This window comes from Erpetoichthys calabaricus, chromosome 4, assembly GCF_900747795.2.
Source record: "Erpetoichthys calabaricus chromosome 4, fErpCal1.3, whole genome shotgun sequence".
NCBI lineage: Eukaryota > Metazoa > Chordata > Cladistia > Polypteriformes > Polypteridae > Erpetoichthys > Erpetoichthys calabaricus.
In genome coordinates, this window is record NC_041397.2 from 122392941 (window position 1) to 122420897 (window position 27957).

The 27957-nt window shown below is 35.4% G+C and overlaps 1 protein-coding gene and 1 pseudogene across 4 annotated transcripts; both read left to right on the forward strand.

Moving 5' to 3' along the window:
• Positions 1-4006: 4006 nt before the first annotated feature.
• On the forward strand, positions 4007-26542 carry slc35a5 (solute carrier family 35 member A5). 4 transcript variants are annotated; one of them, XM_028799745.2, is made up of 8 exons: positions 4007-4064; positions 6743-6830; positions 8984-9143; positions 10297-10395; positions 11862-11995; positions 17563-17630; positions 21135-21906; positions 24663-26541. In XM_028799745.2, exons 3-8 carry the CDS (start codon positions 9014-9016, stop codon positions 24723-24725), a joined length of 1266 nt encoding a protein of 421 aa, XP_028655578.2. In that variant the 5' UTR covers positions 4007-4064; positions 6743-6830; positions 8984-9013; the 3' UTR covers positions 24726-26541. The 4 variants fall into 4 exon arrangements, with proteins under 4 accessions (XP_028655578.2, XP_028655577.2, XP_051782088.1 ...); XM_028799744.2 differs by having other exon boundaries at positions 4016-4164; XM_051926128.1 differs by having other exon boundaries at positions 4022-4164; positions 11865-11995; positions 24663-26542.
• Positions 7027-7173, forward strand: LOC114651493 (uncharacterized; annotated as a pseudogene).
• Positions 26543-27957: the final 1415 nt, after the last annotated feature.

Sequence of the window (27957 nt, forward strand, 5' to 3'; positions counted from 1 at the left end):
ATTCTATTCTAAAGAAGAGTGTCACTGCTGCCACTACGGATCTCCACGTGAAGAAAAAAACTATAATCACAGCTGACGAGAGGGGGAATCGGGGCAACGGTGCCCAATAAACTGCTCTATTACACCGTGACATACTGAAATATGTTACTCTGCTGGAGGAAACGCATTAACTTCATGATTAGAATATCGTTGACTAAAATTATTCGAGCTTGCAAATCAAGACCTACGACCCACAAATTTTTTGTTTGTAGTTTTTGCATGTAGCCAGTTAATTGTTGTTTGTAATGAACTTGACTTGAAAATGTAACGAAGTACAATCGGTACTAAATATACTTTTTAGGGAGTAAAGGTATTTAGATGAAAAAAAATGAAAGTAAATGTATTTCGTTACTTTCTACCTCTGACTTCCTGAGATATTGGCTGTCATCCTGTCTAGAGATGATTTCTGCCCTCCAGTCAACACTACCAAATGCTTTCCTGTGCCCAAGTGCGTTTGGAAAATCAAGTATTTCCATTTGTGCATTTTGTAACCTATCTCTAGTTCAGAATCCATATACATGAATTTATGCTATGAAGGAGATATAGTCAGGCAAATACAGAAGAACAAGGAAGAACACTGTAGGTTATTGGCACTTTTGTAGCATGTATATTTGCTGTAGACATGACTTTTAATAATCTACATTTCAAAATGAAAAACATAATTAATTTATATTGTATATTTTGTAGTTATTCCCGTAAAATTAACCTTTGTGTGCATGAATGCTGTTTAAGGGTGCTGCATAAGTAGTGATTAATGGGATTTACAAATAAACATGTTGCATATAACAACTAACACCATTCCAGCGCAGATTACAAATACATTATATCACCATTTACACAGAGCACAAGCGAGTTAGTTGACATTCTCACAGTCCCACTGTGGGTCTTTGGTATGATTTGGCCTTCTAGTGTTATAAGTGGGAATACAGATTACCATAGCAACACTGTCTGCCTAAACAGGATGTAAGTAAATATTTTATTTCTGCATTTTTAAATCCATGGAGCGTTTTGCTACTATTATATGTTTGTTTCTTGCATAACTTCCTCAAATTTGTTATTTCAATTAAGAGATTTTTAAATGTCATTGTTAAACTCCACCTATTTTTATTTTTGGAACCATTCACAGTCAACAAGATTTTACGATGTTTTATATGCATAGCAGAGGAGATTGTATATGTTAGAACAGGTAGTAGATAATATAAGGAAAGGATTGATTCTGATTCATACTTCTGAATGAGGAAGTTCTTGTAGTTAACTTGTGCAAGAGACAGGATGAGATTGTAGCAATAAGGGATGTGGTTATTTGTTTTTTGGTATATTACTGAAAGTTCAGATTAACAAATACAATGCAGAAATAAAATCACAGAGCCAGTCCTACTTATTCAAAATTATAAATAATAGTTCAGGAAATCCAGGACTCTTACTTTCAACTGTTGTATACTGTAACGCCTTTCTCTAGCAACACCATCCCAGTGCAGATTACAAATACATTGTATCACTATTGTGAAGTGTGAATAAGCAAATTTAAATAATTCCTGGTCAATTAACTCATTAATGACCTTGGTTGCAAGCATAAATATATTTAGTATTCCTTGTTGAAAGTGTAACAAGAAGCAAGAATAGGTGTACTAAAAAGCCTTTTCTTTTTCTACTTCTAGCTATTTGTCAGAGTTACAATACTGTCTTACTCACATTTTACATCAATTCCCCGAGGTATAATATGACTGATTATTCAAATCATCTAGTTAAACAAATTGTCGTGTATCACACCTTACACTTTCCTTCTCTTCATTTTGATTCTACCTGTTCCGATTATGCTTATGGTAGTAACATGCTATTAATGTGGCAACCAGAACACACTATATCCTATGCACGTTTCCCCCCCTCTCCTTGAGAATCACTTAACACTCCCAGGCCAGGAAAATTAATTTAATTTAATTAATTAATTTATTTAATTAATTAAATGTATTAATTTATTTTTACCTCTCACAGGTGCTTATTAGGAAAAAAGAATAAAAATAATCCAACAGTTAAAAAACCAAATAAATATTGAACACTGTTAATTAAATTTAAAATTTTAACAATAAAGCAGAAGGAAAATAATTTAAAAAATACTAAATTTAATAACACAAAACAAATTAAAGAAACATATTAAATGCAAATAAAAACAATAGAAAACATTATTTAAACTATACAAAATCAATTAAAAGCAAGGGTCAACAAGTATATTTTAACTGCTATATAAAAATATCAACAGTGCTAACTTCTCTAACTATTACACAGGTTTGGTGCATAGTGACAAAAAGCTTTTTCTCCAGGCATCCTAGCTTAACTTTAGCAACATTCAGTAAATCTTACCAAAGTCACAATTGAACAAAGGATATTATATTTGTGGAAATGTGTTTTGCAATTCTCCATTATCATTATCTAATTTCCCATATTTTTTAAAACTCTTATTAATCATAACCTTCAGAACATCACTTTCTAAGACTGATTTAGTTTTGAATAACAACATTTTCTGTTACTTGTCCTTTGCTGTCTAAGTTTAATTTAATTGTAATTATTTTTGTGGTTTTAAAATAACTTGTAAAATGTGGCCTCACTAGTAAGATATGAGGTCTTTTAACATTAACCACATGTCAGTTCTGCAGTGAATGAAGACATTTTTTCCTCCAAGTAAACTGTTTACATTGGGGAATATGATCTCAGGAAATGATTTACACTAAGGGTTGGAAATCTATATGGTAACATTGGGTCTTGAGATCTATCTAAACTTCACTGAAATAACTTCCAAGTATGTTTACTGATGGATATAAGTTTATAAAATATTTTATGGCATACTCAGTTTCTTCATAGCACTAGAACAACTGTTGGTTATTTATTAAGGACAGTTAACTAAGCATATCAAATTCCTTGGAACAGTGTCAAATAACTAGTGCATAGCTTGTACATATGCTATGTCCAAAAATAAGTAAAAATGTGGTATATGTACCTAAGCATTAAAATTTCACAGTATCAAAAAAGACATGCTTACAAATTCAAAATTTTGTTTTCTTTAATTGGAAGCACGAATTATATACATCAGCGTGGCATTGTTTCTGTCCTCTTAGGGGGTATTGCAACTGTACCAGTGGCATGGCTGTGATATTTGTACCCTTATAATACAGTATAGATTTTTGGTGTACAGTTGCCATACGCCATGAAAATAAACACAGCACGACAATCTGCACATCTTAACCCCCCAGATCTTATCCCCCTGCAGATTTCTCAAGTCCTTACAGGCTGCGTACTTTTGCGGCATTCCGTCAAAATCACGTTAAGACTGATGCACCCTGTTGTTGTTGACCTGTCCAAGAAGATAGCTCTGTCGAGATTGCAAGCTTATGTAGTTGTATACTGTATTTCAATAAATCAGTGTGTACACAGATAGTAAATGAGGTCAACCTTTTGGAGAGTATCGTCTTTGTATATACACATTTAGACAGTTTAATAAGTATGCTCATTATATTGTATTCACCTGAGCTAAAGGAAGCTTTATCAAAACTTAAAAGTATATAGCATCTTTCAATGGATAACTTTCAACCAATTCTTTTCTTGAAGTCTAAGAAGAGATCTAACCAAAAGGAGCCGACAAATTCACAATGAAAAATAGACATTCAATATCCCCATTACAGAACACACAGGCATCAATTCGATCACGGAACTTAAAACGTGTCTTCTTAAAATATCCGTGCAATATTTTAAACACAGGTTATCTGATTTTGTTATTGAGAGAAAAAAAAACTTTCAACAAATGGTCCATTTTTCGAAGCAGAATTACATTACACATGCAGTTGTCGCGAGCACATATTTCAAGACGACGTTTTCGCTTGACCAATCACACGTAAGTCACGAGGGCACATTTTTCAGTGAATCCTCACTCGTCTGACCAATCAAAGGTGGACCTGTCATTAATGCCGGAAGTATGCTGTGCTGCCTTCGGCACTACAGTTGTGGGGAATGTATTCGAGCATCATTTTCAATAGGTAAACTTTGTCTCCTTTCGAAATCTAAAAGTAGTTTAAGTATGCCGTGCAAAGAGGTTTAGATTAAAATGTCCTTCACTGGAATGCGTTGGCACAAAAGGTAAGGTGTAATTTAAGACTTTAATTTCAGAAGATGTCACCACTTTTAAATTTGTTTTTGCGTTTTTGAACATATGGCAAGTTTATGTTTTTCATTCCTTCATTTGTACGCCTGAATCTGAATGCAGTGGCGTCACTGGTGTTGTATCATTGATTTATATTCTTTTGTAGCAGTTTAGAAGTTTGTACTAAAACAAATGGTGTTGTTTTGTGTATTTATGAAACAGTCGAGATATTGTTTAAAAGTACACTTTTCAGTTGCAAGGTTGTCCTTTTAATTTTACTCCTGGATCCATGCTTGACTCTGAAGAAATAATAATTATTTAGTAATGCAATTCGACCGTGCCTTTTATATATATATATATATATATATATATATATATATATATATATTCTCCTGTTATAACTCTCCTGTTATGCTAAAAAAGTGGACTCACACAGTTTTTATAAAGGCATAAACCGGTAGGAATCGCATTAAAACAACGAACCCTTTATTAAAGATTTTTAGAACATTCAGAAAGATGACATATAATATGTGGAAAATACTAATTTTGATAACACTGTTTAGTTGATGTAATGCAAAGACATTTACTCCCCACCGGATGAGCACAATGTTAAGTGTGTTAATTTTGCAGATATACTTATTGCACTGTACACAAATTATGCTGTCTTTTTGAGAGGGGCAGACCTGACGTCTTCGTATATTGCTGTTACGTGAACCCGTGAGTCTGGAAATACAAGCTTGTACTTTCATCATAACAGCTGCAGCTTCAGGAGATCAAAGTGGCATGTTTCTCCTGTGGATCATTGTAGTGATAAGTGCTTTGCCAAGCTGATCCAGGAAAACCCAGCATCACTGCAGTTTGCCTATATGTCTCTGCTGGTTGGTCTCGGTCCACATGATTTATGCTTTGTAAGCAGACACATCCAAAATATTGAAAAATTAAACCAAGACAATAGGCTATCATGCACTGGCAGCTGCATGTAGCTGTAACTTTGTCCAAGTTGTCAACCCCTCCTTTACTGCAATGGTAGTCTAGGATTATTTGTGGCTTCATGCCCACTCTTTAACACAGACTTGCATCTTTATGCATTGTGATTATTCTAAGAACATTCTTTGGTTAAATTATGTATTATAAGTTAGCAGAAGATGGTGACTTGGTGCAATAGAGAAAACACACATCTCTAAACCAAGGGACTGGATTATGTCTCCATCCCTGTCTGCTACATACAATACAGACTAATCAGCCATTCTTCTACTTATCATAACAATTCACAATTCTTTTCACATGAGTCAGATGACTATATGCCACTGTCAACTTCTTTCGGCTGCTCCCGTTTGGGGTTGCCACAGTGGATCATCTTCTTCCATATCTTTCTGTCCTCTGTATCTTGTTCTGTTACACACATCACCTGCATGTCCTCTCTCTCTCCACATCCATAAACCTTCTCTTAGGCCTTCTTCTTTTCCTCTTCCCTGGCAGCTCTATCCTTAGCATCCTTCTCCCAATATACCCAGCATCTCTCTTCTGCACATGTCAACAACCCAGGCAAATGTTTTTGTTTTGGGTCTGGGCACCCTTCCCTGTACATTAAACTATCTGGGTGAAAATGACCCGCAACAACATGTTTGTATAAATTGCTTTACGGTATTTTCCCAACACATTAGGGTGATCACACGTCATATATAAAATCATGTCCCTAAATGACAAAAAGGCAAACAATTTAAGGGAGAGAAAATTACAGTAACCTGATTCTTAGGCATATCAAAAATGGGAATGCGTGACATTGACCATCAACATAAAAGAACTGAAACAATTTTACCTTGCCTCTTTAACTGTTAAACATTATTGGATATAAAGACACTACTGTATATAAAGTAAAGATTGTTTGATCTTGTGCAGTTTGTCACTATCCCTGAAACCTTGAGCTTAATGCTAAAATAGTGACTTTGGATACTCAAGGCACTGATGATACTCTCTGTTTATCCATTTTCCTTATCTGGCAGTTTCAATATTGGTTGGTCACTATATAAAGAATAAGTTAACAAATGTAAATAACAAACTGATAATAATTGATAACCACAGCCAGGAGACAAAATGTGGAAAAAAGAAGTTTCCTTCTTTTGAAGCTTTAATAAACCACTGGATTTTATTAGCACCTTCCACTAGGTACCCACTACACATGCTTGTATGTCTGTAACCACAGACAAGTCTTACAGACTGCCCCTTCAACTATTAATGAAAGGAGAAAAGTGACTGTTTTATTGAACTTTCTCAATATGAAATTTAATTACCAGCAAATTTTCCTTTCTAGCATTAGAATATATATTCCTGAAAAACACAGTGAGTAGTAATAGTAAATGATAATGACACAATTGCTAAAATAATGCAGAAAAGGGTTTGTGTATGCCATATGGGTGCATGTACCACTGGTCCAGAATGCTGTTCAGAGTTGTTTTTTTCCGATATACTTGAGACTGCTTTGTTTGACTTTTAAAGTAGATCCTGAAAATGTCTGATGGAGATACAAGTATACTATGTAATTTTCCTGGTCTTTAAAGAGTATCTTAATTGCAGGTCTTAATGTCATTTGAAGATACAATCTACCTGCTCTGGTGGCATTAACAGTTGAACAAGCTGATATCTACAGTCTTTGTGCTTTAAGGTAGGTTCATGAAATTGAGCAGCATTTCTTTTACACTCTGGTTTAGTCACTTTTATATAGCAATGAGAAAAAATGTAAGTCATAAGTCTTCCTTCCCCACCACATTTTGTTTTCAATATTTAATACTGTCCATTGGAAAAAAAAACTTGTGTTTTATTTGTTAACTTTTTATAACGGTGCAGTAGTAGGTTTGAGACTGGCTTATTAAGAGAAATAGTGTAGTATCTGTTCTTTTCAATTTAATATCTGATACGTCCCCTATCTGGGGACCACATATTAAATTGATATTTGGAACAGGGAGATGGAATAGGGGCTTGCTCTTTTATTTTTATTTAAAAAAAAAAGAGAGAGAGAAATAGTAGTTCGATCAAATAAGCTTTATTTTTTTTAGCATTATTTCCATCAACACTAATACAGTGGTTATTCCATTCTCTAATATGTCCTAGGCCACTCAAAATGATTTGTATTGCCTATGCAGCCATTCTTTTGTAGCTAACTTTATATCTTTATCATTGGGAGGGTGCATCCTATAGCTGTAGCCCTCAGATTGGAGAACAAATGGTAGTTGCACAAGTTCTGGAGAATTAAGTGGGCATGGTATCCCTTTAGTCTAAAGTTTCACACAGCAGCCTTTACAACCTATGCAGCTTGAATATAGGCATTGTTGTGAAGCAAAAGATGAATGGGTTGTTAGCATTCCTTATCAATTTTCTCTTATCGACTGCCACAATTGTCAAAATATATCCGCATAATACTAACCAGTTATGTTAATTCATCCATCCATCCATTATCCAACCCGCTATATCCTAACTACAGGGTCACAGGGGTCTGCTGGAGCCAATCCCAGCCAACACAGGGCGCAAGGCAGGAAACAAACCCCAGGCCGGGTGCCAGCCCACTGAAGGTTATGTTAATTATATTGCTAGTTTGTATTGGTCTACACTGTCAAAAATAAAAAAAAAAAAGCTCACAATCGTACTTGAAGTGATTTAGACCTTGAATTTCTTTGGAATTGGAGACTTGCCAAGTTTATACTGTTTTGATTGTTTGTGCTCTGAGTCTTAATGATGCATATGAGATTCATCCCCATTTCTGAAATGATTTTTGAATTTTTCCATGTCTGAAATTATTACCTGAAGACTTTCCTTGGAACAATGGATGAAGTGATGTTTCATTTCAGGAGTCAACCTTATGTGCGTGGTCCATGCAAGCGGAGTGCCCAGATTAGTTGTACATGAAGAATGGATTTATCTAACCCCAGACTAATTCCTATAGTGTCCTATAGACTCTTTGGTTCTTCATTACAGTTAACCCCAAGGTAGCAACTTTTTTTTTTTTTTTTTTTTTTTTGTAGCTGTTAAAGTCAAAGATCATACTTTGGGTCATCTTTGAGAAATGTCTTGCTGTGATGAAACTTCTCAATCGATATCATGGGTGTGGCAAATGAAGAGGACTGGTCCTGGTACACTTTGACTAGGCAACACTGCATAATAAATGGTTTAATAATCTCTAGCATTAGAAATTCATTGATAGCATTCTTGATTTAATTATTTTCAGCATCTGTGTTGACTTGGTTGAGAAACAAGAAATGGGACCATATGAAACAAAAATAACAAACTTTTCTTTGACATACAGTATTCTAGTACGATATGGCTATTCCTTGGCCTTTTCCAAACCTGGCACAGTAGAAGGTTTTGACAACCACTTGTATTTAGGTTTGGACAATGTATCGAATATTTGATTCGATATTTTAAGAGAAATCAAAATAAAAACACCAATATTGCGATGTTCAGTGTTTTTCCCCTGACAATTAAATAAAATCTGCAAAGTCTCCACTCCCCTTTTTAAGCATGTACATGCGTTGACTCCACCCATATCACTTGTTGTTAATGAGCATGAGAAAAAAAAATGAAGTGACGATCAGAAGAAGAAGATAAATGCTAAATGGTTTGGGTAAACTTAATGGGTGTGAGGTGTTAAAAGCAGACAAATTTAAAATTCTTAGTATTGTATCTTGTTGCTGCGCAAGACAAAAGGGAGAAGCCTGTCTTCGTTTTATAAGAATTTAGCTACTTAATGCTGTCTTAAAGGTATATTTCTTCCTTTAGAAAATATTTTGATTAGTTTATGAATTTAATGTGTTTTTGTTACAGGTGACAAGTTTCCTGGCAAAACATTGAGCCATGGCCATTTACTGTTGTCGACGCACTTGGCATTGTTCACGGTCTACCATGTGTACACTAGTGCTGGGTTGTGGATTTGTGACACTGGGCAGCAGCCGAATTCTTTTGGTCAAATTTTCTGAAAATTCAGGTATGTTGTGGTACTGAAAACCAGTGAATTCTTCCCAGCATGCTATCAGTTATTATCTGCTTTAAACAAGCACACGACTAAGGAAAGTTTATTTTAAGTTTTTCTTTTTTTAGTGTGAAAAGATATATCCTTTAATAGAAAAGTGTCAGGTATTATTTATGTTGTGTCCAAATACCCACCCAAAATCTTCTAAAACAAAAGACTTAACTTGGTTCGCATTACTAGAACATATCTAATTGCCTCCTACTTAAAAATTTCATCTGAATGACTGTTATTTAACCTGTAAATGTATTTAAATTTGGTTCACTTTAGTGTTTTTTCCATGAGTCCATAATATGCTAGTTTTGAAAACATAAATGTAAAACAAATGAACCGATTTTAATAATCCCTCTTTGAAATGGTACATTAAATTGTAAAATGTAAATAAACAGGTATGGAATTATATATGCTGAAATGGTTTGGGGTAATTTTGAAATCAATGACTGTTTGTTTGATGCTAATGAGCAAATTTGCAAGGGACAGATGTTACTTATGAGCAATTTTTTCTTTTAATGTGTTTTCCTAAACCCCTTTTATTCAGCCACTTTAAGTGTGAGCATAATGTATAACTTTGGTAACCTGCGCCTGAAATCACCAACTAAAAAATGTCATAGGTTGATTTTTAAAAGGATCATTTCATTATATATCCGTTTTTGGTTCTTTGGTGGGATGAAATAAAGTTTCTAAAAGTAACGTGAAGTAAATATGACATTATGATTAAAGAACTAAACAAGACAAAGCAGATACATTAAACAGATAATTAAATATTGATTCTGGACCTGATTTTTCCATGCTTTTGGGGCTCTATAGAAGCATTATTCCAATTATATGAATTGCATTTTCACATTTGTAATTTTTTTTTGCATGTATTTTATTATCTGTGTAACCTAAGCTTTTTTTGTTACTATTTAACACCAATGAATGGTTAATATTTACCTGTGGTTATATGTTTTGATTGTGCAATCTGTAACATCTTGGGTAATATTTGAAAGTGTTTACTGGAAATGAAATAGTGAAAAATTTCTGGCCCTGTGAATTATTTTGTTAAATATAAACTGATGTTTAAAATATATTGATAATTAACATCTAATTTTTTTCCCTCCTCCTACTGTAGAAGATAGGTATGACTACATACCTGCCACTGTGAACATATGTGCAGAAGGCCTCAAACTGTTATTTTGCTTGTTGATGTCAGTGAGAGTGATAGTACAAGGTAATTTTAAATAAATTAATCGGCACTGCCTGAGCTGTTACTAATTAGAAAAAATGTGACTGGTATATTTTAATTAAGTAAATAATTATATTATTTATAAAAATGCTTAAATACTGTGGGTACCCCCACCTTGAATAGACTAACAAAGTAGTACCATGGAACCAGTTTGTGAGTAACTGTTAACACACACCTGCAAAGATAAGGCAAGGCATTGCAGCTAGCATGTAGTGCTGAATCTGGATGCGATGGAGAACCATTTTTTTTTAATTACAGTATCTCTAGATAAAGAGCTACAGTATGTTCAGGGTTTTTGCAGATGTTAAATACATCTCATATCAATAGTTAATGTCTTGCATTTAACAGAACTTTTTTTGTATGTCATCTTCCAATACAAACAGTTAATTTACTTTTCTGTAGCTCACTACTTATTAACAAATTATGCTTAAATACTGTAAATTAGACGATCAGTAGAGCTTTTGTTAATTTTTTTTACACAAAGATATAGTGAAGGTATTGATCAGTTATAATGTTGCATTGTCTCAAATAATTTGTTGCTTGAGACCACAACTTCAAAATATTTAACTCAGCATCTGCTAGGGTACTTGTGTGCGTGCGTGCGTGCGTGCGTGCGTGTGTGTGTGTGTGTGTGTGTGTGTGTGTGTGTGTGTGTGTGTGTGTGTGTGTGTGTATGTTTTTTTGCCAACTCAAATGTGTGTGTATTAGGTTAAGATAGTACTGCTTTAAAACAATAATAAAAATTATATATATTTTCCTACCTTCAACACTGCAAAAAATGAAATCTTAACAAACCAGACAATCTTGAAAAGAAATAATAGATCTTGTTTTTTTTTATTTTAAGAATAACTGACTTGAGTAGATTTGTATGTGTAAGATATATAATCTCATTTTTAGAAAATTTAACAAGTTAAACTTTCTCACTATATTGGCAGATAATTTTGCTTGATTCTAATACCTTTTTCTTGTAATACCTTTTTCTACAAGGTATTAGTAATACCTTTTTCTTGTATTAGGTAATACAAGAAAAAGGTATTAGAATCAAGCAAAATTATCTGCCAATATAGTGAGAAAGTTTAACTTATTAACTTGTTAAATTTTCTAAAAATGAGATTATATATCTTACACATACAAATCTACTCAAGTCAGTTATTCTTAAAATTAAAAAAAAACAAGATCTATTATTTCTTTTCAAGATTGTCTGGTTTGTTAAGATTTCATTTTTTGCAGTGAAAAAGAGAAGTATTTTAGAAATATTCATTCTGGTCCAAAAACTGGATGATAAAATTAATATTGTACCTGCTAGTTGGTTTTGATTTTGATACTGATGTACTAAATAACCCGACATCACGATTTCATAGTTACTGGGGCATGTGTGTGTGTGGGTTTTTTTTATGTATTTATATTTCTTTTGATTAAAAAGTCTAATTTCTGATCTATCATTATTTCAGAAGAACGCTCCTATAGAGATTTATGTTTCTCTTCCTGGAAAGATGTGATACATTTTATGAAATGGTCTGTTCCTGCATTCCTATATTTCTTGGATAATTTAATCATCTTTTATGTAATCACCTACCTCCAGCCGGTAAGTGTCCCTTTTCTTTTTTTCTAATATAAAAATAGCTGGAAGTTTAGAAACAGAAATTGTTAAAATATTTATACATTAAACTTTTTTGCCCTGTTGGGCAAAGGTAGCATATTGAAATACTGTACAGTGGAATCAGAAAATATTCATATACCTTCTCTTTTTTCTCATTTTGCCACTTTATATACAGCCTTGTGCTAAAATCATTTAAATGAACCCCCAACATCAATCAAAACTGAAGACTCCAGAATGACAAAGCAAAAACAGGATTTTAGAATTTTTTGAAAATTTATTAAAATGAAAAAATTGAAATATCATACAGGCACAAGTATTCAGACCCGTTGCTGTAACACCTGATATTTGACTCTTGTGCATCCTATTATATTGATCATCATTGAGGAGTCTCAACACCTTGTTTAGAATCCACCTGTGGTTAATTCAGTTAATTGGAAATAATTAGGAAAGGCAAACACCGGTCAACATACAGATTGCCAACTGTGGAATTTTATCGGAGAAAAAGCCAATTCATGAGGTTGAAGGAATTGTTTATAGAGCTTAGAGACAGAATTGTGTTGAGGCACAGATCTGGGAAAGGCTACAAATAAATCCCTTAATAATTGAAGGTTTGCTAAAACACAGATGCCTGTATAAATCTTAAATAAAAGAAATTTGAAACAAACCTATTTGGGTGGGCTTCAGAAACTCAGTCTGATGAGCGATAACATTGGAGGCACTGTTGCATCTGGATTTTCTGTCTAGCCATAGTCAGAACAAAAGGGACGAGAGAGCCAAAAAAGGTTTGAGGTAGCCACCCTGTATATTGTGGTTTGCTCCTGTTCAGGCAAAGAAAACTAATTTTAACCGAGTTCGGAATGGAACTGGGGTATAGGTGACAAAATGGCGGTTTTATAGTTAGTCAGAGGAAATGAGGTCACCGGAGGTGACGTTGTCTGGGCCAGGTGGGATTTCCCATGACTGGTCTGCAGGAGAAAAAGAGAAAGGATTAATGCGCACTGCCCTCCCCTCATCTGGCATGGAATTACCCTCATTCAAGCCCTTCAGCTGCCTTGGTATCCATCAATAAGGGCGCGCACAAAAAAGGCGACCTTCAAAAGGGCGACCTCAATTGGGCGCGGCAAATAAAAGCGCACATAAATAAAAGCGATCTTCAAAAGGGCGACCTCAATTGAGCGCCGAATAAAGGCGCGCGTAAATAAAGGCGAGCTTCAAAAGGGCGACCTTAATTGAGCGCCGAATAAATGCGTGCATAAATAAAGGAGTGCTTCAAAAGGGTGACGTCAATTGGGCGCAGCGAGTAAAGGCAAACGCAACAAAATTATTACAGAAAATTTATTAGATAAAGGCAATGATTGAACGTATAAAAAGGTGAAAGCAAGAATATTAAAACATCCAATTAATTAATGCATGAACTTCTAACGAACTACTTCTAACGAACTATTTCTAAAGCTCTCTATATTTCGTTGTTTTCAAAATTACAGAAAATTAGATTAAGGCAATGACATTTTTGGTATGACAGCGAGACGAACATTTTCCAATCCTATATTCAGTGCATTTCCAGATGTGTTTCCCGTTGATAGTTTTCTCCTTTCTGAATGTATAGCCTTCGACTACGAGTAGATCTGCACCTTTGTTGCTCTTCACATATTCCAGAGCCATTTCAACTAAATTATCTACGAACGCCTTTATTTGCCGTGCTCAATTGAGGTCACCTTTTTGAAGCACTGCTTTATTTGTGCGCACATTTATTCGGCACTCAATTGAGGTCGCCCCTTTGAAGATCGCTTTTATTTATGTGCGCTTTTATTCTCCGCGCCCAATTGAGGTCGCCCTTTTGAAGGTCGCCTTTTTGTGCGTGCCCTTATTGAATAGAACCAGCTGCCTTCCATGTGCACGTACTGTATGTGACACCATTTACTGTGTATTGTATTGTAAGTGTTGTTGACATTTGTGAGTGCAAGGACATCTCATGCAGCAGTTTTACTGTATTTGCATAGTTTAACTGGCACAAACATTTTTAACCAGCATTTTTCTTATATACTGATGCGTAATTTTTTTTGTTGTTGTTGATTTGTTGAAGTTTGGCAGTGCTTTGAGATATTGAGTGGCATTTTCGAGTGTGTCAGATTCTTTTTCCATTATTTTCTTTTAGTGATTCGCAGCCTGTGGACTATCAAACTCGAATGTGTGACCTTCACAAGCACCTTTTTCTTTTTAACACTGTATTATTATTTTATTATTATTATTTTTTTGATGGGTGTTTTTCAGTGATTTATACATTTAAACATCCTGTTGTGTACTGCAGTGGTCAGAAGGTGTAAATGAAAGACAGAGGTAGTATGCATTAAAGAGAAGGAGAGCAAAGATTTACAGGTGACATGTACAGAATCATAAGATAATGTGCATGCAAATAAAAAGGAAGAAAATTATCATGTTTGCAGAAATGTTTTTTTTTCATCCCATAGTGTTGCTAAATTTATGCTTACTTCCCTCCAGCCAATTTCTGCATATGCTAGCATGATTATCATTAACCCTTTTTAGCTGCGTTACAGTGGGGGGGTGTTCCTAACGTAAAGTAACATTTGGTAGCCATTTTTATAAGACCCAGTTGCATCTTGGTTGTCTAAGCTCTTTATAGTTGGCAAAATATATACTGCTTCTTTGTTTTATATCCAAACTACAGTATATACACCATAATCTAGCTACTTTATTGGTGATTTTCATCATACCCATGTGTATAGTGTGAGAAGTTATAATGACAATGGATTTTGTGCCTTTCTGACAGTTTAAATATTGCACCATTGAGGTATTGTCCAACTGTATAAATGCCATTTTTCCCCTTTACTACTTTCCAAAATAATACTGAAATATGGCTATTCGAGTAGCTCTATTCAGCTACTGGTTGTATATATCTCTTGATTTCATTATTTTTATTTATACTGTATACTTGTAGTATTTATGTTGTTTGGACTTCTTTCTTTCTTGTAGGTAATGCATATAAAAAAATTATTTTGCATTGTTTGTTATAACTTGTGAGATCTATATTTTATTAGTTAAAGAGTAACGCTTCCACTATTTTTATAAATTTTGTTGTGTTTTAAGTTCTTGATTTTTTCACAAGATGGTTCAAATATGGTATGATAGGCCCCAGCTTTTTTGCGACCTAGCTCTGAAAAAGCAGGCTTGGAAAATGTATGAGTGGTTCAGATATGAAGGCAATGAATACTTTGTCCTTGTTTTAATGTCCCACTAGCTAGCATAAGCTTTGCACCAAATGCTTCTCCTTCTAGACTAAAGTAGTCTTGGACATCGCACACTACTGTTACTCTGTTTAGAGGAAACTGTAATATGCATAATAACAAGAAGTACTTGCTGTCTGAAGATGCTCTTTGCTGTGCTGTGAAGCAGTGGTTAGTGCAAGACTTTACAAAATGAAAGTTTACTTGCATGTAAATAAATATCTTTCTCATTGGAATTCACTCCATTTACCTTTAATTATTTTTTAATCTATGATAATGTGTACAGTACATTAAAATATACAGGTTCATCACATGATTATTTATTGTCATATAATTCAGCAACTTTATTCTTCATTCTTTGATTTTTTATGGTGCAGACAGGAAATAATGAAGTTAGAATTGTTGGCCAATATGGCATCTGACCATTGCTTAAAATTATCTTATTTTAAACATATCTTTCCTTAAAAAACAAAAAATTTCCCTGTAGTGGAAAATTGGTGGATGCATGGATGATTGAAATGAATGGCTTCTGAAGCTGTAATTGCATTGTGCAATTTAAATATACTGTTTGTAATCCAAATTTAAAAATAACCGGAAAATGTCTAAATATGAGAGCTCCATTGCAAACATCCTTGATGTTCCAGTAGTAATTCTGTCATTTTTTTATGTGCTTAATGAGGAAAAAATTAAATAAGTAATGTCTCATTTAAAGCAGAATGTATATCATTTGCCTTTTGAGTGTCATAATTACTTCATCCATCCTTTGTGTAACCTTTGCAAAATCTAATGCCAATCCTGGCAGCATCCTCTCCTGATACTTCATCATAAAACACTTTCACCCATTCTTGCCTCACACCTGGCCAGTCTGAAGTTGCCAGCTAACTTAAACACAGATCTTTTTAATGTGGGAGTGGAGGTTGGATGAGGTGTCATATGAGCATGAAATATCAGTAGAAAGAAAACTAGCATTTGAAACCATTCTTCTGGAGCTGTGAGAAAACAGTGCTTATCTCTATACTCATATTTAGCTACCATGATTATTTAGAATATGTAATAAAACAGATGGATAACAATGAATAACTTGATTTACCTATGGTTTGTGTATGAAGTTAATTATTGTATAAAAAGGAGCTTTAATAGTTATTGTAAAAATATTTTTTTGTTTGAAGGAGAGGAAGCAACAGTGGTATGGTTGGCAGATTTATTTGGTTACTCCGATTTTTCTTAAAATTAGGGACGTGTGACCTTTCTGGCATTGCTGCTGTTATATTTTTATAATCTTATAAATGCAAGCATATGCACTCTTGCTGAATTTCAAACAGAAAACCATTGTCTGCTAACTTCATTTTCTTCAATTATATATAAACCTAGGCACACATACCATCTGTGAAGTCAGTTCTAGTGGTTGGGATTAATTTTAATATTGTGGATTTGGAGCTGCTTTGTGGCTGGCCTGTCAGTTGCAGATCTCTGTTCTTTAGAATTCTTTCTTCCTTTCACCATGGTTGGGAAGCCGCTCATGGCAAAAGCACAAAACTATCTGAACTAATCAACGTTCAGAATATATTCTGTGATTTTTTTTTTTTTTTTTTTGAATAATATATTTATAGTTTTGTTGATTTGTTCATTCCACTTACCTTGGCAGTGACATTTGTGTCTCTGGTGACTCTTCCTATGAAGTCAATAGACAGATTAGGAGAGCATGGGGGGGTCATGAGGTCACTGGAAAGGGTGTGTGGCGCTCCCGATATCTATGCAAAAGGACGAAGGTCCAAGTCTTTAGAGTCCAGGTGCTTCCTGTCTTGCTATATGGTTGCGAGACATGGATGCTATCCAGTGACCTGAGACGAAGACTGGACTCCTTTGGTACTGTGTCTCTCTGTAAAAATCCTTGGGTACTGTTGGTTTGACTTTGTGTCGAATGAGTGGTTGCTCATGGAGTCCCGAATGAGACACATTACCTGCATTGTGAAGGAGCGTCAGTTATGACACTACGGCCATGTGGCGCGTTACCCAGAGGGTGATCCAGCTTGTAAGATCCTCTTTGCTGGGGACCCGAGTGGCTGGACCAGGCCAAGGGGTCACCCACGTAACACCTGGCTGCAGCAGATAGAGGGTCATTTCCGGAGGGTGGGATTGGACCGATTGTCTGCCTAGGGGATCTCGAATTGTTTCGTCATGTAGTGGGTACGGTAACGAACTGTATCAGTGCATGCTCCCCAACTTGACTTAACTTGAGTTAACTATGAGTTAGAAATTTGAAGTGTATCATATTTTATAGCAATTAATGCATATATTAATTTTTAACAGGCTATGGCTGTGTTGTTTTCGAATTTTGTCATCATTACAACTGCAGTCCTCTTCCGAGTTGTTCTAAAGTAAGTACAATGATTTATTTTCCTTGAATAAATACAAACAAAAGTGCATCATTGGAAAGTCTAATTTATTTACATGGTAAGATCAAAAATATCTTTACGGGTTATTGGTTGGTGTATTGTTAATATAAGTGTTTTTTGGCCAAATTCTTCAGTTTACTTATAATCAGTAATAATACTGTTAGCTTAAATAAAATGTTTCTTTAACTGATAAAAACATTAGGCTGAAAGAAGTGTTAAGAAGGACAACGCTTTTGTGATGGGCCTATTCTTGCTTGTTTTCACATAAAAAGTGATGTGTGAAGAGGAGTGGGGCATAATATGAATGCATGAAGATTCTTGCAAATCCAATATAACCAAACTACATCTAAGTCTTCAATGCAATGCATTACATTATGGATTGAGTGTGAACAGCTTTATCTCATTGCATAATGATAATATATTGTAATAGGTCGCAGAGGGATGCAGATGTATGTTTGCTGAGTTGTTATTTTTGGGCAGACCCATATGTTTATGTGGGGCATGTGTAGATTTTACTGCAAATTTAAAAAGAGAGAAAGGTTGTGATTGTAAGATGTTTACAGGGAAGATTGGAAATGTCCTTTCAAACAAATTTCTAGCATCATGAGCTTTTAAGTATTTACATGTTTACAATGGAACAGTCCCACTCACACTTGTGCTGCAAGTGAAGTCACAGACAAGGCTTGTAAAATATTTATTTCTTTCCCCATGGTAGATGCATACATACTTTTAATGATAGAAACCTTAAATGCATTTTCAAAATATTTTTATAAAGACATTTGTCAGTGGATATTTGTAGAGTTGTGAGTATTCATGTGTTTGAGGAAGGCAGTCCTCAATGAATCCTGAAAGGGCATTCACAAATGATCACACAAAAAGCTGCAAAAACAAAATTATGATCACACAAAAGCTGCAAACAAAAAAGTTAGCAATGTATTTTCATTTTGGTTTCATAAAGGCAGCAACTGGTACCATTTGCATGGTTTTAAATTAAATATAATTAGTACAGTAATCCCTCCTCCATCGCGGGGGTTGTGTTCCAGAGCCACCCGCGAAATAAGAAAATCCGCGAAGTAGAAACCATATGTTTATATGGTTATTTTTATATTGTCATGCTTGGGTCACAGATTTGCGCAGAAACACAGGAGGTTGTAGAGAGACAGGAACGTTATTCAAACACTGCAAACAAACATTTGTCTCTTTTTCAAAAGTTTAAACTGTGCTCCATGACAAGACAGAGATGACAGTTCTGTCTCACAATTAAAAGAATGCAAACATATCTTCCTCTTCAAAGGAAACAGAGAGTAAAGCAAACAAATCAATAGGGCTGTTTGGCTTTTAAGTATGCAAAGCACCGCCGGTGCAAAGCTGTTGAAGGTGGCAGCTCACACCCCCTCCGTCAGGAAGAGAGAGAGAGGGACAAAGTCAAAAATCAATACGTGCCCTTTGAGCTTTTAAGTATGCGAAGCACCGTGCAGCATACGTAAAAGCTGCACACAGAAGGTAGCAACGTGAAGATAATCTTTCAGCATTTTTAGATGAGCGTCCGTATCGTCTAGGTGTGCGAACAGCCCCCCTGCTCACACCCCCTACGTCAGGATCACAGATAGTCAGCGAAAGAGAGAGAGAAAGAAAAGTAAGTTGGGTAGCTTCTCAGCCATCTGCCAATAGCGTCCCTTGTATGAAATCAACTGGGCAAACCAACTGAGGAAGCATGTACCAGAAATTAAAAGACCCATTGTCCTCAGAAATCCGCGAACCAGCAAAAAATCCGCGATATATATTTAAATATGCTTACATATAAAATCCGCGATAGAGTGAAGCCGCGAAAGGCGAAGCGCGATATAGCGAGGGATCACTGTACTAATATTATTTTATATGCAATGTGAGAAACGTTATTCAGGATATCTTAAAATTTTAATGTATTAATACAGTATATATTAGTATTGGTGTATATTTTGTTGGGTAAGAGCTGCTTCTGAGTATGTAAGTTTCACTGTAGGTTAAAAATGCATAAAGGTAATATGGACTACCAAACTACAATAGAACTCTTATTTTTGAGCACTGAGAAAGGAAAACTCGGATCCAGAACATTTTTCCCCTTTACTAATTAAGATAAAAGAACACTATCCCAAATTCTACTCACTTCAGTCACATCCTACCTAACTGTGGCTTCTGGCTCTATTATCCGGCATGACACAGGCATCTCAGTCTTCTTCAGGATGTCAATTAATCTGACATCCACAGTAGTTCTAATGCAGATTCTATCAGAAGTCAAAGTGATATGGCAGAAAATGAATTGCGTGAGCACAAGAAACTAAGAGTCAGGAGTTTGTTAGTGAGCCGCAAAATGAGAAATAAAAGAGGGATTTGTTCAATATCTCAAAGCAGGTGGCAAATGGAAGGTGTGAATTGTTCAAAAAGTGCTGTTGCAAACACTGTCTTTTATAAAATTATATTAAGGATATCTGACAAAAATACCCAAAGAAGTCGTTGAATAAGGAGAACAAATGTGGTAATGATGTTCATTGTGAGAAAATAGAAGGATCAACCTTTTAAGTTTTTGAAAGAAGTGATCACATAAGCACTACAAAAAAATAAAGACAACTAAAGCATCAGGCTCAACAATGAAAGTAGCAGAAGGTCGTGGAACTGAATAGTGGACAGACCTGTGCAACATCAGTAAGTAATGAAGGTGATTGAGAAAGAGCTAGACACAAGAACTGGTGAAAAGGCGAAATTAACAAAATGTGAATTGGTTTTTTGCTTGGGAAGAAAATATCGGACGTTGTCTTTACTGTCAGGCGATGCAGGAAAAGCATCAGGCAAAGAGAAGAAAGTAGTATTATGTATTTTTAGATCTAGAGAAATTGTTTTAACAGTGTGTCATTAGAGGTTGAGGAAGTTGTTGGTAGTGAGGTGAACGTTTAGAAAGTTAGCTGCTAAGGAACAGGTTGTTTCTCCTTAAGAATCAGTGAATAAGGAATCATGAATGGTATAGTAGAAGTTCTGAGGTGAACGTTGGGCTACACTTGGGATCTGTGCTCTTAGTCTGTTACGTTTCATGGTAGTGATGGATAGTGTAACCAGAGAAGTGATGAAAGGATTGCCATGAATGCTTATATACTGATGATCCTGCACTGGGGACTAAGAAGTGAAATGCAATTGAAAGAGAAGAAGTGCAGTGCTAGTTTGGAAGCAAAGGTCTCAAGGTAAATGCAAAAAAAAAAACAAGGTGATGGTTAAAGATGTAGGGTTAGGGAGTCTAAATGAAGATATTCAATTCTTTGCAAATTTATAGGGTATAGATAGCATTTCCAGAGAAATATAGCCATTATAGACACAATATGTTTATCTTATGTAAGGCAAAACAGTACATATTTTATGAATATTGTTAAGACACTCCTGTTAGAGATAATGTAGGACCTTGTTGTATACATGGTATGATATTAAACAGCCTTGTAACCTAAGTCACTGTCATTGCAGGAGGCACTTATCTCGGGTGCAGTGGGCAGCGCTGTTCATCCTTTTTCTCTCCATTGTGGCTTTAACTAGAACTGGAGGAGACCAACACAATTCTGTCCATGCTGCTCAGAATATTTCCTTTATTCTACCCTCCAACAGTTGCCTTGCTTTTACACCTCAAGAAAGTGCTGCCTTGAATTACAAAGGCTTTAATTTTAAAATGTTTTCAAGTGTCTCATGGAATGAGGCTGCTGTAAAAGTGGGAAATTTAGGACTGGGACATTTTCTTATATTGTTGCAGTGCTTTATCTCTTCTTTGGCCAACATCTACAATGAGAAGATTTTGAAGGAAGGTGATCAGCTTTTGGAGAGCATCTTTATTCAGAACAGCAAGCTTTATATTTTTGGAGTACTTTTTAATGCCCTGACCTTGGCACTTCACTTAAACTCCAGACTGCAAATACAGCACTGTGGTTTCTTCTACGGGCACAATGCATTTTCATTGTGCCTCATTTTTGTAACAGCTGCAATGGGACTTTCTGTGGCCTTCATCTTGAAGTTCAGGGATAATATGTTCCATGTTCTTACAGGACAGATAACAACTGTCCTCATTACTGCAGCATCTCTTTTCGTCTTTGACTTTAAGCCCTCCATAGACTTCTTTTTACAGGCTCCAGTTGTGTTGCTAGCAATTTTTATATACAGTGTAAGCAAGGCAGAAGACCCAGACTCTGTATTACAACAAGAGAAGCTAAAGGTCATCAATGGTGAAATATATGAACGATCCAGGGGGGTAAGTATAAGTATGTTAAGGGTATATAGTGTTAGATATGTGCTTCATTTTCATTTTATATAGATGGAAAAGGTACAAATTATTTATATTATATGTAATATGGAATTGTAATGAGTAATAAATTAGGTAAAACAAAATGTGATTTTTCTAAGGATTTTGGAAAAGTGTAGCAAGTGCCCAGCAGAGGGCAATATTGAATTAGATTTTCCTTCCCCAAATAATTTAGATATTTGAAAGAGTTTCAAGCAAAACTTGGAAGTTTCTGTAGCTGTAATTCTTTTTAACATGTTTAGTACTGCAGTATACTTGAATAATGTGATTTTCCATAAGTATTCAGTAGTAGGCGAAGTTTAGACTACATTACACTACATTAGCACATAGATAGGCATAATTAATATTTTGCTTTTTACAACATTTCTATTAATATATTATCAAGAATAAAATAAATTTAGTATAAATCTATTATAAACTGAATAAATGAAATCTGATTCGAGTGTAAAACATAAGCTAGGTTTATTAAAGATTTCAGAATAAAAAAAAAAACTTAATCCTTAACATTTAACTGTGTGATTAGCAGTGTCTTTTTTGTAAACAAAAAAGTGATGGTATATTGCGTTTGGATCAAGTTTGTTTTGTTTATTTGGTGAAAAAACACTAAGTATTTCAATGTTTATAAATAATAATTGTTTACATTTATAATAGCGCTTTACTCACTACTCAAAGCACTTTGCAAACTCCAGAGAGTACCCGGGATTTGAGCCCATGATCTTCGTACTGTGAGGCATTGGTGCTACTACTGCGCCAACTGCGTAGGTGTACTGTACTATACAATGTTGGACTTGAAATAGTTTAAAATTATAAACACAGAAATTCAGAAATTGAAGAATATCAACCACAGGTTAATAACATGCTGTACATTCTACAAAAAAGTTATAATGTAGTCCTGCAACGCATGGGTGCTTAATTTGTTTTGAGTTTAAAGAAAATTCCAAACATTTTGTATGTTTTCATCATTTTTTGCTTTGAGTGTCAATGGCTGATTGTCGTCCTCATAACAGCCATGAATCTGCAGGATCAAAGCATGTGAGTGTAGTGGCAACCATTAGTATGAAGAGAAGTGCAGCTCCCATTGGAGTAACAATTATTCATTTGCGAAAACCCATGTTTACACTGACAATGGAATACAGCTAAGACACGGCACACAATTGATTATAGAATCGTTTAATATGAAGTTGTTGCCATGACCAGCCTTTGCAGCCGAGGTACGGTCACCAAAAAAAGAAAAGAATCACTCTATCGTAGACTATTACTACCACTTAGACACGCAACAACATGCCGTATTGTGGTTTAAATGTTGCTAGGATTATGGTCTGTTCTACTGTAAGAGTTAATGTAGGAATTTCTGAAGACTCGCAACATGTGCATTCCTGTTTTTTTTTTCACTGTTTCTGGTGGGACCATTTTTACATTGTTTACACCTGTTCATTCAGCTAGGAGTATATGGTTCACATCCAGGGAGAGGGCAAATAAATCTGGATTCATAACATAATTAATTAAATAACTACCACAGTGTTGTCACAGCAAAGTATTGTGACACATGGCATATGATATGTTAAGGTCAAAATGGTGTCGTAGCTGCTTCAAAGACAAAAGAATAAGGGTAGTATGTCTTATTATTTAAACGTGTTAATTGCACATTTCAAGGGCATTTTTAAACTCTTTAGCAAACTCATGGTGTTATATGTGATTTGTAACCATTTATATGAACATAAGAATAAAAAGCCATTCAGCACAACATGGTTCATTAATCTCTATTAATCAGACTTTTGTGATTTAAGTGTCCCTAATGTACAGCAGTCACTAATTTCTAACTAACGACTTGTTTCTGAAGTTCTTTGTAAGTAGACACTATAATGCTTGTTGTAGTATAATTTTAGATATTATAAATTCACCTCCTGAAAATATATAATAAATATCTTTTTGTGGTATAGTAATTAGCTTACTGCCTCTCAGTTCCTGTATCCTGGGTTTAAATCCCACATCAAAGATAAGCAGGTTAGGCTAATTGGCAATATCAAATTGACTCATGTGTGAGTGTAAAAATGGCAGTTTGGTGCTGTGCAGTTGCCAAGAAAATTCTAAACTACACTCTTCAATAACTATCGTGATTTCATCTCGCCACACTGGCAGATATGCAAATCACTTATAACTGACTTGAGGACCAACAAAAATGCCTTTGTTAAACATTGCTTCCACAAATAACTGATGCCCTTGTCTCAAATATCGAAATCCTTCCCTGTTCCATTGCTTTCACAAAGTTTTTTATCAGTCCAAGTTTTATATGAAGAGGATGGAAAAATTACTTTATTGGGTTGACATGTGGTTTATGTGCTCCCCTTTTCTGCTTATGGAGTGGTGAGTTCTTTTTAATGTAATGAGACTCTTTAGACTCTGTCCCACAGTACCTGGTATACCTGAGGTACATTCCTAGTAGAAGTGCCACTACTTTTAAGACCAACATAGGTGTTCCAGTTGTAGTCATCATATTTATAATATGAAAGGAAATCACAAAAATAGGCAATTACAGTAAAACGGGATGTGATATGAGAATTTAAAGGCAATTTTTGCAATCAGCAGGCTAATATCCATAAGATATACCTGAAAGTTTTTAGAAATGAAAATCTTTGTTGTCCAGTGTTGTTTTTGCTTGTCAGAGCTGTTTGAAAAGTTTTGTTTTTTTATCCCTGTTTTTGTAGGATGGAGAGGAGCTGGAACTGCTGACCAAGACAGACACTGACACTGATGAAGACTCCATTTAGCATAATACATTTTTCTATTGTTATATGAACACTGATTTCTGTGAAGCAGAAATACAATTAACAGTCCAAGCAAAACAAAAAAAATAATGTTTTTGGGTAACTTGATATTCAAGGATTGCCATGCTGGCATTATTTTAGGACACCTTGGCTCACTCAGGTAAAGACCAATGGCTGGTTAAATCAAACTGGAAACTCTTCAGAGGAAATGTATATAAAAGGCTTTTGTATATTCTGCCTGTGTGTATACCATTGGGGAAAAAAATAATTTTTTCCACTCTGTATTATTTAAGTTGTTTCCAAAGGTATTTTTTAATTTGTTAGTTAATATTCAAATCTATGTGTTGAAGCACTACAACCAAAAAAGCACAATCAATCAATCAATCAATCAATTCAATTTTATTTGTCATTTAGCAGAACATCCAAGATGTGCTGCAGAACGAAAATACGATGCACAAGACATTAATAAAAACACATGGTTAAAATCAGCCTACAATAAAATACTAAAATGCTTCATTTAAAAGACGAACGGCAGTAGGAAAAAAACTGTTTTTAAACCTGGTAGTTCTACATTTCAGGCTGCGGTACCTTCTGCTTGAGGGCATGAGGGAAAAGAGTTCAGAGGCAGGATAAGTAGGGTCTCTAGAAATCCGCACAGCTCTGGCCAGACAGCGTTGTTTTGCCAAGTCTTGTACATTAGGCAACGGGGCTCCAATGATCCTCTCCGCAGCCCTCACCACTTTCCTCAGTGCTTTCCAGTCCGAAGCGCTGCAGCTCTCCTGCCACAGAGAGCTGCTGCTGGTTAGCACGCTCTCTATGGTCCCTCTGTAAAAAGTGGTGAGGACTGACTTACTGAGATGGGCCCTCTTTAGCCTCCGCAGAAAGATCAAGCGCTGGTGAGCTTTCTTGATGACGGAGGAGGTGTGCAGGGACCAGGTGAGGTTGTTCGTCACATTAACTCCCAGGAACTTAGTAGACTGCACAATTTCCACAGCAGTGTTCTTAATGTAGACCGGGATGTGTATCAGCTGTTTCTTCCTGAAGTCGATCACCAGTTCTTTTGTTTTTTCGACATTCAGTATCAGATTGTTTTTATCACACCATTCCACAAATGACTTCACCTCCTCTCTGTAATCCCCTTCCCCGTCACCTCGAATGAGACCCACCACTGTTGTGTCGTCCGCATACTTAATAATTTGGTTTGTGCTGAACTTGGCACAACAATCGTGGGTCATGAGCGTGAAGAGGAGGGGACTTAGAACACACCCCTGTGGAGAACCTGTGCTCAAGGAGATGGTATCTGATTTATTCTTTCCTACCCGTACGTACTGTGGCCTATCCATTAGAAAGTCCAATATCCAGTTTTGCAGAGGTATGCCCAGTCCCAATGAGCCCAGTTTGCTGATCAAATTCTGAGGGATGATGGTATTAAAAGCCGAACTAAAATCAACAAACCGCATGCGGACCATAGCGTCTCTATTCTCCAGATGTTCCAATGAAAAATGGAGTGCAATAGATATGGCATCCTCTGTGGCACGGTTGGAGCGGTAGGCGAATTGGAGTGGGTCAAAAGAGAAGGGTAGGACAGAAGTAATGTGGTCCTTGATCAGCCTCTCGAAACATTTCATCACTATTGATGTTAAGGCTACAGGGCGATAGTCATTCATGGTTGTGACTATGGGTTTTTTCGGAACTGGGATGATTTCTGAGGTTTTAAAGCAAGATGGCACAACAGCTTGACACAGAGAGATGTTAAATATATCCGTAAGGACATGTGTCAGCTGCTCCGCACATCCTTTGAGTACACAACCTGGTATCTGGTCTGGTCCCGCAGCTTTCCTTGGATTAATTCTCCTCAAAGTCCGTAGAACATCATCCGGTTCCAGACACAGTGCCTTCTCATCAGGATGAGGGGTGGCCTTCACTGGTGATGTATCATTCAATGCTTCAAACCGTCCAAAGTACTTATTTAGGTCATTCAGGAAGTTGAAGCTATCATCACAGGGGTAAGAAACTGTTTTGTAATCTGTCACAGATTTAATCCCCTGCCACAATCTTCTGCACAAAATACGTGCTTCATGGTTTGCTTGGTGCACATTATTATATGTTTACTTCCAAATGTATTACATATTCTTTTGTATACAATTTACCATGGTAAAGTGTTAGACACATACAGAAGGATGTTACTGACAGGGTAAACCCTTCAGTTTTCTCATTGACTTTGGAAGCACCCATCACCATCATTCATTATGGTTCTTAAAGAAAAGTAATCTTTTAAATCGGAAATTATAGTGCAGAAATTATTGACCAGTGTTGCCTTATCTTACATTTTTGTTAATCCACTATCAAGTTACGATAGATTTTTTGTGAGCCAGTTACTGGATGTGTAAACATGTTTTAAGCTATCTTTTTAGACTCCATAAACAAAGCACAATGAGAGTATGAAAGAAGATAACTTGTTATTTTATAGACTTCAGGTACATACTATAGCAGCTATGGTATAACTTTAATTTAGAATCAAATACATTTGGCAAATACTGTAATATTTGTAAAACAGTTTACACATTTTTCACTGACATTCTGTATTACAAGATCATGTTTGTTTTAACTGCAATATGTGATTCCTGACTGGATAAACTATTGGAAGTTTAAAATTATTTCTTCTGCTTGAAAAGTGTACAAGATTTGCAGCACAATATAAACATTATGTCCATTAAGTTTTCTGGAAAATGTATTTTATTTAATCACCTATTTGTCAGATCAGACTTTTTTTTTTTTTTTCTTTTGTTTATGTTATATTTGAAGTTTTTTTTAGGGAATTCCTAGAGCCGTGTTTAAATAACATGATGAGACTTATGTAAATAGTAGTATCAACATTCTTTTTTTTTATTTTGTCTACATGTTTTTATAAAAACGTTATTCCTTCAGAATAGTAACTAAAGCAAGCCATAATATACATTTTTGTTGATTTTTGATTACCACCTTGAACCAGGCTTTCTACTCCATTACATTTGTTCTAAAGGATTCTCAAACCTTCTGTAAAATTGCATAGCTCATTTAGATCCTGTTTTGTATGTTGAGTCCACACCAGTGATATTGTGGTCATTGTTGCATCAGAAAGCTGGTTAAACTAGATTTGAAAAAAAAAATGTCATCTGCATGCTGTTTTTTTAAATACTTGCTTTAGACAGTTACATTAGCATTATATTTAGCAAAATGGCATCACAGGTGTGTA

Excerpts from the sequence above, each read along its gene's own strand:
- slc35a5 (XM_028799745.2), top strand. The coding sequence starts at position 9,014 with ATGGCCATTTACTGTTGTCGACGCACTTGGCATTGTTCACGGTCTACC. Across the intron at positions 9,144-10,296 it reads CAAATTTTCTGAAAATTCAG|AAGATAGGTATGACTACATA; the intron begins GTATGTTGTGGT and ends CTCCTACTGTAG. Across the intron at positions 21,907-24,662 it reads TATATGAACGATCCAGGGGG|GATGGAGAGGAGCTGGAACT; the intron begins GTAAGTATAAGT and ends CTGTTTTTGTAG.